General features: G+C 37.4%; 1 protein-coding gene across 1 annotated transcript in view; it reads right to left on the bottom strand.

Annotated features, from left to right (window-relative positions):
- The window catches only part of ANXA10 (annexin A10), a 98,656-nt gene that overhangs the window by 52,957 nt on the left and 24,856 nt on the right, over window positions 1–20,843 (bottom strand). Inside the window, exon 2 of the mRNA XM_025435917.3 lies at window positions 12,008–12,089. Coding sequence (XP_025291702.1) covers window positions 12,008–12,089 — 82 coding nt within the window. The remainder of the gene's footprint in view (window positions 1–12,007; window positions 12,090–20,843) is intronic.

The following is a 20,843-nucleotide window of genomic DNA, read 5'->3' as shown; positions in this document are numbered from 1 at the left end:
CCCTATCTCCCAGTCTCTGTGGGGGAACAGGGACCTTACTTTTCTTAAGAAATAATTAGCAGGGATCCCTGGGTGGCCCAGTGGTTTGGCACCTGCCTTTGGCCCAGGGTGTGATCTTGGCGTCCCGGGACTGAGTCCCACATCGGGCTCCCTGCATGGAGCCTGCTTCTCCCTCTGCCTGTGTCTCTGCCTCTCTCTCTCTCTCTCATGAATAAATAAATAAATAAAATCTTAAAAAAATAATAATTAGCAGACACAGATGACCTAATCACATTGACAAACACCCCCAACTCCCAGTGTTCTCCAGTACTTTTCAGCTAGTCGTCCCCTCCCCACTGCTCTCCAACGCTCGAAAACTCTCTTGTCATTAGTTTCAGAGGAATTAAGTTCAGTCTCTCTCCTCTATTGCTTATGTCTTGATTTCTGTTGCAATAGTCTCAAATAAAGTCTTCCTTGCCTGTTCAATTCTGTATAATATAATTTTTCTTTGACAAAAGGAGACATTTATTGGAGAAGAGGAAAAAAAGGAATTGACAGGCTAGGATGTTAAGCAAATCATCTTTTTGGATGCCCTTAGGTTTTTAGGAAAGCAGAGTCAGGTGCTGAAATAGCCAGTAAATGAAGGCAGGTGACTATGATTTACCTAGATAATTATACCATGTGAAACAAAAGGAAGAGCAGGATGTTTTATGCAGGTGAGAGGAATGACCGGAAGGTGTAAAATGGGGGGAGGGAGGCTAGAATCACCTCTAAATACTGAAATTTATGGTTTGTGAGAGGCATAGAGTAACATATTGCCCTGGGGCTAGCTGGTTAATACCCTGGACTCAAAGGACGCAGAGCAGTTCTGTAGGAGTCTGTTAACTGCATGATGGGAATTCCAAAAGGAATACATTTTTAATAATAAATAGATTTTTCAGTTACATCCATTTTTGTTTTTACTATCATCACATTTATATGATTGCAATAGTCTTCAGGTTTTTTGTGTTTTTCTCTTGAGATTATCTACAACCTACCTCTCTGACAATCTTCATTTTTCAAAGTGTTCCTAGTAATTCTTGTTTATTTATTCCTCTAGGATATTTCAGGTTAATTTTATATGAATCTCAAAAGTTCATTAAAAATTTTAATTCAGATAAATGTAAATTTAGGAATCAATTTTGAAAAGTTATCTTTTTTTTGTCACTATATCTGCTCAATTATTTCAGTGTTTTTCTTTTCTAAAAGACTTAGTAGAGGTGGGGCAAGACGGCAGAAGAGTAGAGTCCCCAAGTCACCTGTCCCCACCAACTTACCTAGATAACTTTCAAATCATCCTGAAAACCTACAAATTCAGTCTGAGATTTAAAGAGAGAACAGCTGGAATGCTACAGTGAGAAGAGTTTGCGCTTCTATCAAGTACAACTTGTTTTTGGCCACTCTGCACTGAGCAAAATAACCAGAAGGAAAAACTCACCACAAAAGAAAGAATTGGAAACAGTCCTCTCTCCCACAGAGTTACAAATTTGGATTACAGTTCAATGTCAGAAAGCCGATTCAGAAGCACAATTATAAAGCTACTGGTGACTCTAGTAAAAAGCATAAAGGATTCAAGAGACTTCATGACTGCAGAATTTCTATCTAATTAGGCTGAAATTAAAAATCAGTTGAATGAGATGCAATCCAAACTAGAAGTCCTAACGACGAGGGTTAACGAGGTGGAAGAACGAGTGAGTGACATAGAAGACAAGTTGATGGCAAAGAGGGAAACTGAGGAAAAAAGAGACAAACAATGAAAAGACCATGAGGATAGATTAAGGGAAATAAACGACAGCCTGAGGAAGAAAAACCTACGTTTAATTGGGGTTCCCGAGGGCGCCGAAAGGGACAGAGGGCCAGAATATGTATTTGAACAAATCATAGCTGAAAACTTTCCTAATCTGGGAAGGGAAACAGGCACTCAGATCCAGGAAATAGAGAGATCCCCCACTAAAATCAATAAAAACCGTCCAACACCTCGACATTTAATAGTGAAGCTTGCAAATTCCAAAGATAAAGAGAAAATCCTTAAAGCAGCAAGAGACAAGAAATCCATAACCTTTATGGGGAGAAGTATTAGGATAACAGCAGCCCTCTCCACAGAGACCTGGCAGGCCAGAAAGGGCTGGCAGGATATATTCCAGGTCCTAAATGAGAAGAACATGCAGCCAAGATTACTTTATCCAGCAAGGCTCTCATTCAGAATAGAAGGAGAGATAAAGAGCTTCCAAGATAGGCAGAAACTGAAAGAATATGTGACCACCAAGCCGCCTCTGCAACAAATATTAAGGGGGACTCTGTAGTAGAAAGAGGAAGTCCAAGGAAGCAATCCACAAAAACAGGGACTGAATAGGTATCATGATGACACTAAATTCATATCTTTCAATAGTAACTCTGAACGTGAAGGGGCTTAATGACCCCATCAAAAGGCGCAGGGTTTCAGACGGGATAAAAAAGCAGGACCCATCTATTTGCTGTCTACAAGAGACTCATTTTAGTCAGAAGGACACCTACAGCCTGAAAATAAAAGGTTGGAGAACCATTTACCATCCAAATGCTCCTCAAAAGAAAGCAGGGGTAGCCATCCTTATATCAGATAAACTAAAATTTACCCCGAAGACTGTAGTGAGAGATGAAGAGGGACACTATATCATACTTAAAGGGTCTATCCAACAAGAGGACCTAACAATCATGAATATTTATGCCCGGAATGTGGAGGCTGCCAAGTATATCAATCAATTAATAATCAAAGTTAAGACATACTTAGATAATAATACACTTATACTTGGTGACTTGAACACAGTGCTTTCTACAATCAACAGATCTAAGCACAACATCTCCAAAGAAACAAGAACTTCAAATGATACACTGGACCAGATGGATTTCACAGATATCTACAGAACTCTACATCCAAATGCAACTGAGTACACATTCTTCTCAAGTGCACATGGAACTTTCTCCAGAATAGACCACATACTGGGTCACAAATCAGGTCTTAACTGATACCAAAAGATTGGAATCGTCCCCTGCATATTTCCAAACCATAATGCTTTGAAACTAGAACTAAATCATAAAGAAGAAGTTTGGAAGGACCTCAAACACGTGGAGGTTAAGGCCCATCCTGCTAAAAGATGAAAGGGTCAACCAGGAAATTAGGGGAGAATTAAAAAGATTCATGGAAACTAATGAGAATGAAGATACAACCATTCAAAATCTTTGGGATAAAGCAAAAGCAGTCCTGAGGGGGGAATACATCACAATACAAGCAGCCATCCAAAAACTGGAAAGAACTCAAATACAAAAGCTAACCTTGCACCTCAAGGAGCTGGAGAAAAAACAGTAAATAGATCCTACACCCAGCAGAAGAAGAGAGTTAATAAAGATTCGAGCAGAACTCAATGAAATAGAGACCAGAAGAACTGTGGAACAGATAAACAAAACCAGGAGTTTGTTCTTTGAAAGAATTAATAAGATAGATAAACCATTAGCCAGCCTTATTAAAAAGAAGAGAGAAAAGACTCAAATTAATAAAATCATGAATCAGAAAGATCACCACCAATACCACAAAAATATAAATGATTTAAAAAAACTATGATGAGCAGCTATATGCCAATAAATTAGGCAATCTAGAAGAAATGGACACATTTCTGGAAAACTGCAAACTACCAAAACTGGAACAGGAAGAAACAGAAAACCTGAACAGGGAGATAACCAGGGAGGAAATTGAAGCAGTCATCAAAAACCTCCCAAAACACAAGAGTCCAGGGCCAGATGGCTTCCCTGGGGAATTCTATCAAACGTTTAAAGAAGAAATCATACCTATTCTACTAAAGCTGTTTGGAAAGATAGAAAGAGATGGAGTACTTCCAAATTCGTTCTATGAGGCCAGCATCACCTTAATTCCAAAACCGGACAAAGACCCCACCAAAAAGGAGAATTACAGACCTATATCCCTGATGAACATGGATGCAAAAATTCTCAACAAGATACTAGCCAATAGGATCCAACAGTACAGTAAGAAGATTATTTACCGTGACTTGATTTATCCCCGAGATGCAAGGCTGGTTCAACACTCATAAAGCAATCAATGTGATTGATCATATCAGCAAGAGAAAAAACAAGAGCCATATGATCCTCTCAATAGATTCAGAGAAAGCATTTGACAAAATACAGCATCCATTCCTGATCAAAACTCTTCAGAGCATAGGGATAGAGGGAACGTTCCTTGACATCTTAAAAGCCATCTACGAAAAGCCCACAGGAAATATCGATCTCAATGGGGAAATACTGGGAGCCTTTCCTCTAAGATCAGGAACAAGACAGGGATGTCCACTCTCACCACTGCTATTCAACATAGTACTGGAAGTCCTAGCCTCAGCAATCAGACAACAAAAAGAAATAAAAGACATTCAATTGGCAAAGAAGAAGCCAAACTCTCCCTTTTCACAGATGACATGATACTGTAGATAGAAAACCCAAAAGACTCCACCCCAAGATTGCTAGAACTCATACAGCAATTCAGCAGTGTGGCAGGATACAAAAATCAATGTCCAGAAGTCAGTGGCATTTCTAGACACTAACAATGAGACTGAAGAAAAAGAAATTAAAGAGTCAGTCACATTTACAATTGCACCCAAAAGCATAAGATACCTAGGCATAAACCTAACCAAAGAGGTAAAGGGTCTATACCCTAAAAACTACAGAACACTTTGGAAAGAAATAGAGGAAGACACAAAGAGATGGAAAATTTTTCCATGCTTATGGATTGGAAGAATTAATATTGTGAAAATGTCAATGTTACCCAGGGCAATGTACACGTTCAATGCAATCCCTATCAAAATACCATGGACTTTCTTCAGAGAGTTAGAACAAATTATTTTAAGATTTGTGTGGAATCAGAAAAGACCCCGAACAGCCAGGGGAATATATTAAAAAAGAAAACCATATCTGGGGACATCACAATGCCAGATTTCAGGTTGTACTACAAAGCTGTGGTCATCAAGACAGTGTGGTACTGGCACAAAAACAGACACACAGATCAATGGAACAGAATAGAGAACCCAGAAGTGGACCCTCAACTCTATGGTCAACTAATATTCGACAAAGAGGAAAGACTATCCACTGGAAGAAAGACAGTCTCTTCAATAAATGGTGCTGAGAAAACTGGACAGCTAAGTGCAGAAGAATGAGCCTAGACCACTCTCTTACACCAGACACAAAGATAAACTCAAATGGATGAAAGATCTAAATGTGAGACAAGAAACCATCAAGATCCTAGAGGAGAACAAAGGCAACACCTTTTTTTGAACTTGTCCACAGCAACTTCTTGCAAGGTACATCCATGAAGGCAAGAGAAACAAAAGCAAAAATTAACTACTGGGACTTCATAAAGATAAAAAGCTTCTGCACAGCAGAAGAAACAGTCAACAAAACTCAAAGACAACCTACAGAATGGGAGAAGATATTTGCAAATGACCTGTCATATAAAGGGCTAGTATCCAAGATCTATAAAGAACTTACTAAACTCAACAGCAAAGAAACAATCCAATCATGAAATGGGCAAGAGACATGAACAGAAATCTCACAGAGGAAGACCTAGACATGGCCAACACACACATGAGAAAATGCTCCGCATCACTTGCCATCAGGGAAATACAAATCAAAACCACAGTGAGATACCACCTCACACCAGTGAGAATGGGGAAAATTAACAAGGCAGGAAACCACAAATGTTGGAGAGGATGTGGAGAAAGGGGAACCCTCTTGCACTGTTGGTGGGAATGTGACCTGGTGCAGCCACTCTGGGAAACTGTGTGGAGGTTCCTTAAAGAGTTAAAAATAGACCTGCCCTATGACCCAGCAATTGCACTGTTGGGGATTTACCCCAAAGATACAGATGCAGTGAAATGCCGGGACACCTGCACCCCGATGTTCACAGCAGCAACGGCCACGATAGCCAAACTGTGGAAGGAGCCTCGGTGTCCATCAAAAGATGATGGATAGAGAAGCTGTGGTCTCTGTATACAATGGAATATTCCTCAGCCATTAGAAACGATGAATCCCCACCATTTGCTTCCACATGGATGGACCTGGAGGGTATTATGTGAGTGAAGTAAGTCAATCGGAGAAGGACAAGCACTATATGGTCTCATTCATTTGGGGAATATAAAAATTAGTGAAAGGGAATAAAGCGAAAGGAGATAAAATGAGTGAAAATATCAATGAGGGAGACAAAACATGAGAGACACCTAACTCTGGGAAATGAACAAGGGGTGGTGGAAGGGGAGGTGAGCGGGGGGTTGGGGTGACTGGGTGATGGGCACTGAGGGGGGCACTTGTAGAATGGCACTGGGTGTTATGCTATATGTTGGCAAAATGAACTCCAATAAATTAAAAAAAAATGAAGTTAAAAAAAAGACTTAGTAAAGATATGTGGAGTTTTTGTAAATGGCAAGAAACTTTAGTTTGCTAAACAACATTAATATTTGCATTTAAGTTGACATTTAAAGCTATATTATTTTTATTTTGTTTCTTAACACATAATTGCTTAAATAAATGACTTTAAATTTTATGACCATAAAATTATCTGGTATTTAGGAAAATTATTGAACTCTCACAATGTTTAGTAACTTTTTAGTTGATTAGCTTAGATTTTGAGTTATAAATAATATACTCTGCACATAATAAGAATTCTGACTTCTTCTTTACAATCATTATAGGTTTTTCTTTCTTAACCTATTGCATTCTGACAAGAATTTATAGATAATTCTTATATTCTGGTTTAGTAGAAAAGCTTGGCATAACAAAGTATAGCAATTTTATAGGCTTTTATGATGTACAGTTGATTCTTGTTATTTGTGATAGTTTTCTATAAAGTTGGATTAACACTGAATTAATAGATGCTGAAGTATCGCTAGGGAGAAAATATACATTTAGGTTTCTACAACCACTGGTCACAACATTTTTTCAACAGAAATGCCATTTATAACATATCTGTTTGTGAATGTCCTTATAAAACAAGCCTGTCTTTTCAGCATTGAAATCCTTCCTTTCCTCATTTGCTTTTCCTGTATTAAATTTAGGAGGTGTTTTTAAAGAAACTCTTGAGGCATTCTTCTATAACCTACTGATCTATAGAACTTGTTCAACTGAAAGTTTAACAGTTTTTATGCTGTATGACCTTTTGAAATATGTAAGCCATCTATCACTACTTTCAAAAGAAAGGTGATCACTACACTTTTTATATTATTATCAGTTTTCATGTCATGAACTCACAAATTTAGCTGCTTTTCCATAGCTTTATAGAACAGATAATACTTCACATTTTTCTGGACAGCTTTATGTGTAGGTCAGTGAATTTTATCTTTTTTTCTAAATGTACTATATTAGTGATTTATAAACATTAATTGCATAGCTAACAGTATTAGAACTCATGTCTGAATGAAGCTTATCTGATACACAAATTTTTTCCATAATATTTCTTCTTGTGCTTGAGAACATTTGACAGTACTTCCCCACAACATTTGGGGGGAGTATTTTAGAGGACACAATCACCAACCAAAAGCATAATGTAGCATTAAATAGACCCCAAAAAGGACACTTGTTAACAGGATAAGAGCTGGGACAGGGAGGGAGAGCATCATCTTGTCTAACGTCAACTGGAAATATGCAGTCTGGGGACTCAAAGTTTACACCTCTCTGCGTATGACTGTTAATGACCATGAAAGCACAGCAAGTATTGATTTTGGTGTTATGGATGAATTTTAGCTAGTAGTCAAACTGGCAAATGTGGAATCTGTGAATAATAAACATTGACTTACGGTCAAACAAGTAAAGGTGGCCTACTAAGCAAGAACATAATTATTACTGAAATTTCAAATTATATCTAAATAGCAGTGAGTGGTCTACACAGATAGATTATAAGTAATGGGACAGAGTAAGACATACTATGCTAACATATTGAGAAAAAAAAGCTGGAGTAGCTCTATTGATTTTAAGACAAAAAACTTCAGAAGAAGGAAAATTGTGAGGGATAAAAGAACCATTACATAATGATAAAGGGACCAATTCTCCAAGATGATATTATAAATCTTCATATGTATAAGCCCATTGAAAGAGCATCAGAATACATGAGGCAAAGACTAATAGAGCTGCTAGGAGAAACAGATGAATCCACTATTTTATCAGGAGTTTAATACCTCTTTATCATAAATAGATCCAGCAGGTGGAAAACTTGTCAGAACATGCTTGAAATCAACAACATCAATCAACTTGATTTAACTGATAACTATAAAATACTTTATCCAAAAACAACTGATTACTTACTATTCTCACACACAGATGTAATGCTAAAATAGACTACATAAAATATACCTTTATCAGCTTAAAAAAATAGAAACAATACAAAATATGCTCTCAGACCACAGTGGCACTAAACCAGAAATGAATAACAGAAAGATAATTGGAAAACCCTAAAATGCTTGGAGATTATGGCACCTGGATAGCCCAGTGATTGAGCATCTGCCTTCAGCTCAGGTCTTGATTCTGGGGTCCTGAGATTGAGTCCCACATCGGATTCCCCGCATGGAGCCTGCTTCTCCCTCTGCTTATGTCTCTGCCTCTTTCTCTTTGTCTCCCATAAATAGATAAATAAAATCTAAAAAAAATATTTTAGATTAAACGACACACTTGTAAATTACATATGTGTCAAAGAAGGCTCAAGACATTTAAAGAATTCAAACTAAATGAAAATGAAAATATAAGCTATTGAAATTTGTGGGATGCAGCAAATGAAATGCTTAGAGGAAAACTTATGGCCTTGAACAAATATGTGGGAAATAAAGAAAGACCTAAAATCACTAATGTAAACTTCCACCTTAAGAAATTAGAAAAAAAAAAAAAAAAAGTTAAAGCAAGCAGAAGCAAAGAAACAACAAAAAATTAGAGTAGAAATCCATTAAATAGAAAACAAGAAATAGAGAAAGTCAGTTAACCTGAAAGCTTATTCTTTGGAAAAAAATCAATAAAATTGATAAACCTCTTCCCAAGTTAACTAAGAAAAAAAGAGAAGACACAATTACCAACATCAGAAATGAAAAAGGCTACATTACTACAGATACTATGGGTAAGAAAAGGGTAAGAAAGAAATACTAAGAACAACTGTGTGGGCACAAATTTGATAATCTAGATGAAATGGATAAATTTCTTCAAAGACACAGTCTTCCCAAACTTACACAAAGAGAAGTAGACAGTATGAACCAGGCCTATATCTATTAAAGGAATTAAACACATTTAAATACTTGTGAAAACAGAAAGCACTTGGCCCTGATGGGTTCACTGGTGAGCTCTATCAAAGTTTTAAAGATTAAATTATATGATTTCTTTTACGGTGTCTTCCAGAAGATAGAAGCATAGAGAATACTTCCTAAATCATTTCATAATGTCAGCATAACCCTAATACCAAGAACAGAGAAAGCATTACGAGAAAGGAAAGCTATACACCCATATCTGTCATGAACACAGATATAAAAGTTCTTCCAAAAAAATTGGCAAATTGAATTCAACACAGTATAAAAAGAATTATGGATTATGACCAAGTGGTGTTTATTTCACATAAGCAAGTCTTATCTCAACATTTGAAAATCAATTAACATAATTTATCACATCAATAGAATAAATAATAGAAACTGTTGACTGTATCAACAGATGAAGAAAAAAACCATTTGACAAAATCCTGTGCCTGTTCAAGATAAAGACTCTCAGCAAAATCTATTGGGAACATTAAACTTAATTGGGACAAAGATAAGGAACAAAGCAAAGATGTCCACTCAAAATAGAACTCACTGTTTCAAAAAAGATTAATTTTGAATTGTATCCAGCTTTGTCAAGAATTAGGCAATTAGGATAAAAATAGTTCCAGCTGTCCAGCATCTCACAAGGATGATTTGGAAATTATACATGTTAAATGTATATGTTGTATATATAAATTTAATTAATTGAGACAAAATAAATACAGTTATTCTTAGATTGTATAGATAGGGAAAGTAGCTTCTAATGGTAAGGGATTAGATGTTGGGCTGCACTACTAAGGAATGTTAACTGAGAGTTGTTCCTTTTTAGTGTGATTGGTGAATTTTTATACAACTTAGGACAATTTTTGTTAAAACTCTCATTTTCATTGTTTTAGAGTTTTTTTTTTTTTTTTGCTTTCTGATTTTTTTCTAAGTAAACCATAATAGCCAAGTTAAAAATCAACAACGATGATGGAACCACATCATCCAACTAGAAAGCTTCTGAAGAGGAAAAGAAACAACAGAATGAAGAAGCAATCTACAGAAAGGGAGAAAATACTTGCAAACTATATACCTAATAAGAGATTAATATCTATACACATAAGAATCTTATCCAACTTAATTGCAAAAAATCAAATGATCTCATTAAAAATGGGCAAAGAACCTGAATAGACATTTTCCTAAAAAAGACATACAAATGCCCCGTAAGTCCATGAAACGCTGCTCAATATCACTAATCATCAGGGAAATGCAAATCAAAATTCCTATGAAATGTCGCTTCATACCTGTTAGAATGTCCATCATCAGAAAGACAATATATGTGGACAAAAGGGAATTCCTCTTGGTAGGAATGTAAATCGGTAAGGCCACAATGGTAAGCGGTATGGATGTTCCTCAAAAAATTAAAAGCAGAACTTCCATATGATCCAGCAGTCCTGCTTCCGGGTGTTTGTCTAAAGGAGATGAAGTCACTGTCTCATAAAGAAATCTTCACCTCCGTATGCAATGTGGTAGGATTCACAGTAGCCAAGAGATGAAAACCGCTTAAGTCCCATTAACAGATGAATGGATAAAGAAAATGTGAGACTCTCTGTCTGTCTGTCTGTCTCTGTCACACACACACACACACACACACACACACACATACAGAGGCAGAGACCCAGGGAGAGGGAGGAGCAGGCTCCCTGTGGGGACCCCCCCCTCCATGGGGACTCCTCCCAGGACCCGGGTCACGCCCTGGGCCAAGGCAGGTGGGCACCCGCTGAGCCCCCCAGGCGCCCCAAGGCCACCCTGTCTTTCAGGTTAAGAGCTTGCTGCCCCCGGGAAGGCTGTGCAAATTTTATGCAAACATTTCAGGGTTTACCTTCAGGCTCACCAGAGGTCTGAAAGCAGGTTTTAGGTAAGGAAGACCTCATGGGTGCTCGCCAGCTCCACTTCATTTCTTAAAGATTAAAACTTGTTGAAAGAATTCAACGGTTCGCCTCCCTTGTCTCTACAGTCCTTTTCCGGACTCTCGTGCCATTCACTGGGCACCCGTCCACGGAGGCCCCGCATGCCAGGCTCCACACTCGGGGGGCTCTGGGGTGTGCGGTGACACAGAGGGACACCGGGGAGCAGAGAGGGGGCCCGGCCGGCAGGGCCCCGGGAGTCTGCAGTGCCCACATTCAGGGTCCAAAGGGGAGGAATTACTTGGAGGGAATCTTGGAAGGAATTGGGATTCAAACTAACAGGAGGAGAGGAAAGCGTTCCATGCAGGGGACTGTGGGCTAGTTCACAGACACGTGGAGAAGCAGATCCAATTTGGGGAGTAGCAGAAAATTCAATTTGGCTGGAAATGAAGCAGAAAAGAAATAGGCTAGTAAACAAACAAGGACAAAGAACGATTTTTTTTTCCCTAGGATGGATGGATTGATTAATTGATTGATTTTTTTTTTTTTTTTGGTTTGGGATTCCAGTTAATGTACTTATGAGGTGACATTTAAGGATTTAAGGCAGAAACACATCAAGATCAGATTTGCGATTGAGAGAACAAGTCACTTCACCATTATTGTCCTTTTCTATTATTTTTCTCCTCATTATTTGCCCAGCTTTTTGTTTTAATCTGTTTGCCTTCTGTTAGGCAGCAGCTCTCTGCAGATCCCAAACAAGGTAAAGTGAAAGAGATTACAGGCAGAGCTGAAAGGGGTAACGGGGCTTACCGAATCCTTGGAGCGCCCCCGCCAGCATTTGGGCATCCGCTACGGGGTTGAAATTGGGAGCTGGGAAGATGGTTCCTTGCACCTGGTGGAAGAGCCAACAAGAAAGAGATTGCAGTGTTTTACAAGAAAGATTCCAACATTTTTTTTTTTTTTTGGGGCAGATAGATGAGAACAAAAATACATTCTGTATGTTTCAATTACCCCAGGACATGCATTCACGTCTATTAAACGAGTGTGTTAATCGCGCGTTAATTGTAGGGAGCAAATTTGGTTGAGTGTTTTTTTTTTTTTTTTAATCCATCGGCCTCTATTATATTGGTTCTATTATTTATCTACGAATTTGAGATTCCAGGGCCAATAGGAGAAAATGTGAGAATCAAATAAGTATAAATCTTTGTAACAACAGTAAACATTTTCTCAGGAACTGGTGGCTATTTAGAGAAACTGAAAAGATAGTTCTGTGGGGGAATTCACGACATTCACATGGATTAGAAGCGGCTCTTGCCACCACAGCTTTTTTAGCCATCAGGGGCCCTACAATCATATTAGAGAAAGCCAAAATATTTGAATTTGGATTGCCAGCTTCATAAAAATCTAGGTGGTGTAGATGAGGCAGAGATTTGTTTAGCTGAGGCCTACCCTGCGGAGGAAAACGCAAAAACCTGGCTGAAGTTCCATTTAAATTTTCTTTCTTGCTAGTAATAAAATAGCAGAACTTGCTATTTTAATAAAATAAAATAATTTGCTAATAACATGGCAGATTCTCTTCGAAATATGTCAGGCTTTGAACCCACACGGTCCATTATCTCAGACAGAGCCAGCCAGGACTAGCCCCCACCCCCCCGCCCCCCATCATCAAACTCAGCACAAGACAACGATCAATCAAAATCCATTAAGCCTGGGAGCTGGGAGCTGTCCCCGTCGGTGGCCGGTGTGGCCACAAACCCTGGGGAAACGCCTTCCCACGACAGGTGCGTCCACGAGACCCCGAGAACTCAGGCCTTCACCAAGCCCTTCTATGCGCATAGTATCCCAGCTGAGGATGCAGTTTTCTAACTGTAGAAAATTAATTAATTAACGAGAAGATTGCACCATAATTTCTAGTCCAAGACATATACTGAGAGCAAAATATTTATGAAACGGTTTTAGGGGGACTAAGAAACTCGTTCACTTGAGTTAAAAATGAAAAAAAAATACATTCAGTTCGGATTTCCTTTGATTAGGGTCAGTGGTCATGAAGCTGTCTGTCTGAAGTAGACTGGAAACCCTATAATCATTGGGATACAGTCGTATTTTCATAAGTGCAAAACCTTTTTTTAAATGCCGACGTGCACAGATGCTTGTAACTCCAGTGAGAGTGTGGTCTGCATCTTACACGCCGAGGGCACGCGGTTGGCTCCCATGCTCACGTCCATCGGACGTGATCTAGAGACAAGTTCTCCAGAGCCAGGCCTCAGTTCCGTGGGCCGTGTACTAAGAGCCATATGACTGTCACCTCCTTTATCCCCTACACGTCCCCCTGGGACTCTACTAAGAAGTCAGACTTTGGTTCTTCTTTCATTTAGTAGATTAAGCCTCGGCAGCAAATTCTAATGTAAATTCCTAGGCCGAGTTCTCCTCACCTGAAGCATCTTCCTTTAAATCTTGTTATCCAAGAAGAATGAAAGCTTTAAACTTTCGAAATAACAGCCATCTATCGAATGCGAGAAATTGTTTTCTGCTATTTGTCACTGCCTTTTTGTCTACATAGTTCTTTCTCAGTTTTTTCCGCCCGTTGGGACAATCAAGATATATTTGGAAACAGAGATACTTTATTTCCCCTGTTTTAGGACTCGGATGATTTGTTTGGACAAGTCTTATGTGGACAATAACCATTTTTTACCTTAATTTTGCTGACTGCTATCAGCCAGAGGGCTGTTTTAAACTATACAAGAGAAAATAGTTTTGAAAACAATTTAAGACATTCTGCTAAATAGGCGTAAGTCATCCAGGCAGTTTTAAAGCACGGAGTATGCAAATGTTTACAGCAGAGCATTTCATTGCTGGCTAGACTAGAATTTTCCAGAATTTCTACTGGAGAAAGTGCTATAAAAGAAAAGCATTTACCTTTATTAAACAGAAGAAAAAACAGCTTTAAATGTTATAGATAAAAAGCTATAGATAAAGGAAGTTGTAAATGTTTATTGTGATTTATCAGACACAATCTGTAGGTGAAAGGAAAAAGTCCAGTTTTTTCCTTTAGAGTTTTTGGTTGTTGGTGATCCTTGTTGGTTGTACTAGTGCAACATATTTTTATGATATAATATAAAAATCATTCTTTTTTTTTTTGTTACAGTTCTCACCTTCTTTGCCATTTAAAGCCCCTATTTCCTTGTCAGCTGGGATTAAAATAATACACTAAAAATGTCTTGGAAAAAATATTTGAGACAAAGTAAAGAAAAAATTGTAAATGCTTAGTAATTCACTGGACGCAATTTTTCTAGTAAGCGTTTGTCATTTATGGCCGTTTATATAGTAAACCATTATTTTTATTTTTAATATAAGAGTAAACCATTTAAATATATTCCCTATTTAAATATAATAGGAAAGCATTATATTTATTTTTATGCTAATTATTTATTTCATTTAAGCTCAAGTCAGCAACATGATTCCATATAAGGTACATACTGTTCCTTTTACTAATTTTGTCATTGGGATACTGATTTTATCCTTTAATGGTAATATTTTTCCAGCTTTACTAAGAGGCGATTGATATATAACATTGTGTAAGTTTAAGTTGTTTTAACATGATTTAAGCTGTACGGCATGTACGTGTGTAGCGTGTCCAAGATGATCACAGTAAGTTGACTGACACGTCTATGGCCTCACGGTTGCCTTTTTATTTTTCTGATAAGAACATTTAAGAGTCACTCTTAGGAACTCTCAAGTATATCATACAGTATTGCTAACTAAAATCGCCGTGCTATACATTAGATCCCCAAACTTCTTTTCCTTATAACTCGAAGTCTGTACTGTGGCAAACCTCTCCCAGTCTGCCCCACCCTCCCCTGCCAGCCCCTGGAAATCCCCAGTCTTTTAATGATCGGTTTGACTAAACTGACCAGTTAAGTCTATTTAAACAGTCAATTACTAATTTCTAATTTTGTCCCTGGAATGAAACAATTATGTAAAAAAAAGATTGATTAATGGTTTGGGCCATAAAACTTTTTTTTTTTTTTTAAGATTTTATTTATCTATTGATTGATTGATTGATGAGAGACACAAAGAGGCACAGACACAGGCAGAGGAGGAAGCAGGCTCCATGTGAGGAGCCCGATACGGGACTCAATCCTGGAACCTGATATGATGACTTGAGCCTAAGGCAGATGCTCAACCCTGAGCCCCCCAGGTGTCTCGAGCCATAACATTTTTTCAAAGGATATGATGTACCTATAGGAATATATTCATGTACTTTAAGGTAATTTGATCTTTCCTTTGGATATTTTTCCCCAAATTTGTGCTCAACCATAGTCTGTGCATTCCTAAATACCCAACACCAGGCTCTCCAATGAGATGAATCTATTCTCACCACTTCTTCTACTAACTCCCTAGAATTTACTGCATTTTAATTTAAAATCAGAACCTTATGTTTTCTTATTAGCTACCTATTCTTAAAATTGGGAATTTCACTGAGTCATATATAGTACTTGTTGCTTATAACACATTGCTGTGCTAAGTAGCTAGTCTTTGGGTCCATTAATTATCCTTCTAGTTACGTTTTATGCCGGTTGACTGTGATATATCAAATCTATGTAGTGAGAATTCTTTTTAAAAATATTCTCATCCACTGACGATGTCACTTTCGTTAAATAATTTATTTAAAAAAATGAGATTTTTGGCTGAATGACCTAGCTTTATACACAATAAATATGATACAACTTTTATTTTTTTTTACAAATGCAGAACATACATGAATTAAGAAGATTCTTTTATTCATTGTGTTTATCGTATTTGTTGCTTTGTATTAGAAAAACTGAACAGAGGAATAAATGAGAGAGACAAACAAGAATCACCCTGGAGGAGAGGGTGCAGGGGAGGGAGAGGTTCCTAGTTTCCCAGGGCAGAATTTTTTCCAACCATATGCATGAGCAAGGAAGTGATCTGGGAAATGGGAACATGGCGAGTCTCGATAGTTGACTTCTGTGAGGAGCAAAGAGCAGAGGTGAGGAGCGGCAAAGACATTATGACCAAGGGACATCTAGAGATTCTTAGGCAGGAGAGTAAAATAGTCTGATTTGACCCCACAAATAACCCTGTATTCCAATGTGAAGGATATAACCAGAAGTGATGCAAGTGGCAGAGATAGCTAATTTGGAAACCCAGTTGGAATTTAATGCACCCCTGAACTGAGACAAATAGCATACACTTAATAAAGATAGATTGCTTAGTCAACTGGATGTAACTCAACTCAGTAATTTTTAAGATATATTTTAACAACACAGTAACAGTAGTTAAATCTTCTGAAAGAGTCAGAGCCTGTTGTTTCAGGTGTTTTTGAGCATATATGCCTTTTAAAGCAATGCTATTTTTAATACACATGTTCCTAATTTTTCACATCTTAGAGCTAATTGGAAATTTTGAAAAATTGGATGCTTTCCTGTATGACATGAAAATAATGAGCATATGGTAAAATTATTTTATTTTTATTGCTCTGAAAACTGGCAGATTTAGAAATAGTATCACTTGTCAAAGGTAAAATAAATTCTAGTGCCTGTCATTTCGATTTAAATTCTTACCACAAGGTAATCAAAATATAATCTTTGCTTCTAGTCATTTGTGAACTCGGGTTTTGACAGAGGAATACAAAATACTCCCTTTTTAAAAGACAGAATAAATTGCCCCATAAACTCATTAAGCAGAAGAGCATGAGTGATTTGTAGACTTAAAGTTGGTTCTAGAATCTAGCCTGAGTAGATAATGAACAGATTTCTTTAACTGACACAAAAAAATTTAAATTATTATCTGGAAATGAATACGAACTGAAAACAAAAAATTCACATCTATTCTGCTCAGGAAGTTGATAAAATTATTTGCAACATCTCATATCAATAGGCACATCAGTAAGTACATCATATTTCATTTATTCACAGCTAATCCAGGGCCGGCATCCATAAGGCCGTATCTTTCTAAAGTCAACATTCATAGGCTCTCCACATTTTAATCCTTCTTCTCGTGTGGCTTTTGAGTTACATTCAAAATCTGAAAGTCTTGACTTTTGGACTTTTGGACTCTGGAATACTAGCCATGCAGTTTGACAATTTAGTGACTGGATGCTTGATAGAGTCCGGGTTTCCATGAATGGTTGAACATCATCGAAATACCTTGGTTTTGGTTTAGTTGAGGGGACTAGATCTCCAGTTAATCTAGGAATTTTAGAGCCATGAAAGGAAAAACTACAGAAATCTTGGGATTTCCTTTCCATAGGGAAAGCCAGGCAGGTATTCACCTTTAGGGCATTGGTTTTTGGGGCTCCTCTGCCTCAGTCCCAAATGCCCTAAACTCTCCAGAAGGTCTTCGGCCACCTGATCTCTGACTTATATCTGACAAGAGTCGTTCTGATGGGATTTCAGTGGCTTTGAACACAACACGGAAAGATGCGTTACAGACACATTGTTCCTCTCTTATCCTTCCACGACTAATCCGCCCTTCAGTCCAGTCCCGTCAGCTCTGTCCTCACAATAGCTTTCAGGTGATTCCCCTTTTTAAAGTTTCTGTTATTAGTACGTTAGCCTTTACCACTTTTCTTTTGGGTTTATTTCAATAGGCTGCTAAGTAGGCTCAATTTTCCAGAATGATCCTTCTGAAAGATCAAACACATCTTTTGTCTTCCCATGCTTAAAATTGTTAGTACGCAAAGCAATGCTTCTCATATTAGTTTTCTACTGTGGTGCACAGAATAGATGATTTTCACATGAAAGAAACAGCCCTGAGAACATTTAGGGTTATGAGCACATACCAGTATGCTAGCCTTAATCACATTTTATTTTCGCCTGCTCAGCAGAGTAGATCGTAATGCTGAATGAGAATCTCATAATATAGGGCAAAACATGAGTTGTAAGGAATAGAAGGATACATCCGTTCTTTGGCTTATTAGTATGAACGGCAATATCTATCTTCGGGGCATATTGCTGCTCCTTCCTATGACTGAGAATAGATGACTTGTGGGATTCAGTTCAAATATTTTAACAGAATAAACAATGCTCTTCATGGCTGGTCCTTCATTATCTGAGTTCATGTGTATTTTCTCTCTCCTAAACCTCTCAACTCCCACACCATACACACACAGCTGCACACTCCAGCGTAGGGGGCCATCTGTATCGCTGTTCGTTCTGTTCCGTATGTGTGGAATATTCCCCCTTCCTCCCACAATACACACACTCCATCTCTTGACTCTTGTAAACATCTACTCAAGATTTAACTTCCAAGCTTTGACTCCAGTATCAGCTTTCCCAGGAAGCCCTTCCCGACGCGTCTAGTAGAATCGTCTGCTCCTTCTCTGGTGCCCACAATGTATCCTATGCCAGGGCTGTACTATATCCTGTTAGAACACCAGTAGGAATATCAGCAGAAAATACTAATCTCTAATTTTACCAGGTTTCTAGGAATAATGAGTTCTATTAACTGGGCTTCCTTCATTTTGTTGAGAATGAACCCTAATGTGAATGATTGTGCAAATTTGGAGATCGAACTGTTCTCATGAACAAAGGAAGAATATTTGGATTTCTAGGAAGCAATTTGGGAAGGTATGTGATAAGTAACAGGAATGGAGAGTGAGGTTGAATTACTTTCTTTGATTTCTCTCTGCTATTCACAATTTCTCATTAATATTTGTTAAAAGGTACTGTATATGGATTTTTTTTTCAGACTATGGAAAAGGATGAATTATTTGATTCAGTTTGGGTAAATAAAATAATGTGTTGCTGTACAGTCTCATGTGGAAAAAAATATCTTGACAACATAAAATGCTGAGAATTTGAAGTCCAGACAAGGCTTTAGACTTTACATCACATAATCAGGGTATTTAAGGCAGTTTTATGTCTACATCCTCTGTGCAGACTCTGGCTTATGTGTCATCTTGTCCTAAAAGACATAGATTATATGGTGTTATTTTATTGGAGGTGCTATATATGATTTGACATCATTGCTGTTTCAGCCTTTTCAATAGACTCTAAGTTTTCAATAGAGTGTGAGAATTTTGATTTCACCAAATTGACTTAAAATTCGGCTAAATATAATATAATTCACATCGGTTCTGAGCGTTGCCTCTTAGAAGTTAAAGTTCACAACTGGAACATAGTTCTACAGCATGTAATGTGGTGGACTGAGCTTCAAGTTTATGTGCAAATTCCCAGTTAAATTACTTAGTAGGCAGGAGTGCCTAAGTGGCTCTGGCGATTAAGCATCTGATTCTTGATTTTGGCTCAGGTCATGATCTCAGGGGTGTGAGATTGAGCCCTGCACTGGGCTCCATACTCAGCAGGGAGTCTGCTTGGGATTCTCTCCCTCCCGATCCCTCTGCCCTCCCATTCCGACTTGTTCTCTCTCTCTCTCAAATAAATAAATAGATCTTGAAAAAAATATTACTAGGCAATCCAATAAAATGGTAATTACCCCCTAATCACCTTATCTCAGTCAGAAGCACCTTCTCTTTCCTTTTATAACCCTTGTTTTTCTTATGAGATTAGGAGGCTTGGAAACAAGGTCAAGATGTCGCTGATCCAAAGAGAATGCAATTGACATGGACTTTAGAGAATGGGTCTTATTAGTAGGGGGTGAAAATGGAGGATAAAAAAGTTGAGCTACTAAAAAAGAATGAATTTGCTTAAAAAACATATTCAAGGGGAAAATTAAGATTACCCAGGAAATAAAATATCATATCCGCTGTCAGTTTATTTAGTTATTTTTTGAAGAAAGTTAAAAAACCACAATGTGTGTAATAGATTGTGCTGCATCTTATCATTAGTTTTATTACTGTACATGAAATGCTTCTACACAACGGATTCAAGGCAGATGATAACTTGTATCATAAAAATCTAATAAAATATCACAGATTTTGAGAAAGAGATAATCTAGTGAAAATAGGAAAGAGTTTAAGGGAAGTTTTCTTGAAGAAGTTTTGAGGCAAAAACCTCATGTTTGATTAGATTTCAACAAGTGGAAATGTGTTGTTTGGAAGTCTCATGTGTTTTCATGAGGTTCTATCTCTCATTCCCTTAAATTGTTTTATGGGCTGACATTATTCCTTTTTTGCTATTTCATATTATTTCTAGCCAAATTTTCTCATCGTTATTGTGACAGTATTACAGTATAAACAGTATTAAATACTTGAAACTAAGAGAACAAAAGACCTATGAGATAATCTTCCATTCTTATGGAAAGAATGTTTATCATACCATATATTTATATTATTATATATGATGTTTCTAAGAAAAATATCAGATAAAAATAAAGCCATTCATAATTAAATAAAAACAAGCATTAAAGATTCAAATCTATCCAACGAGTAGAGTTTTTATTATCTTTGTCTGCACAAATATTCTATATCGACCAGATAGTTTAGAATAAATGGTGTGAACATTTAGAGAATTACAAAAAATATAAATAATCACATTTTTGATATTTTAATTTTATTTTTATTTCTTGATATTTTCTCTTTTTCCAAATAAATAATAGAATATGCCATAAAGGTATCATTATGCATTTAAACAGTATCTTCAGAGTTATTTTCTTGTCACCTAAAATATATACATATTTTTCACTTTCTTTCCAGCAAATCTCTGAAAATCTCCTTCCACGT

This window comes from Canis lupus, chromosome 15 (assembly GCF_003254725.2).
Source record: "Canis lupus dingo isolate Sandy chromosome 15, ASM325472v2, whole genome shotgun sequence".
NCBI lineage: Eukaryota > Metazoa > Chordata > Mammalia > Carnivora > Canidae > Canis > Canis lupus.
This window is presented reverse-complemented; position numbering and strand designations above follow the sequence as displayed.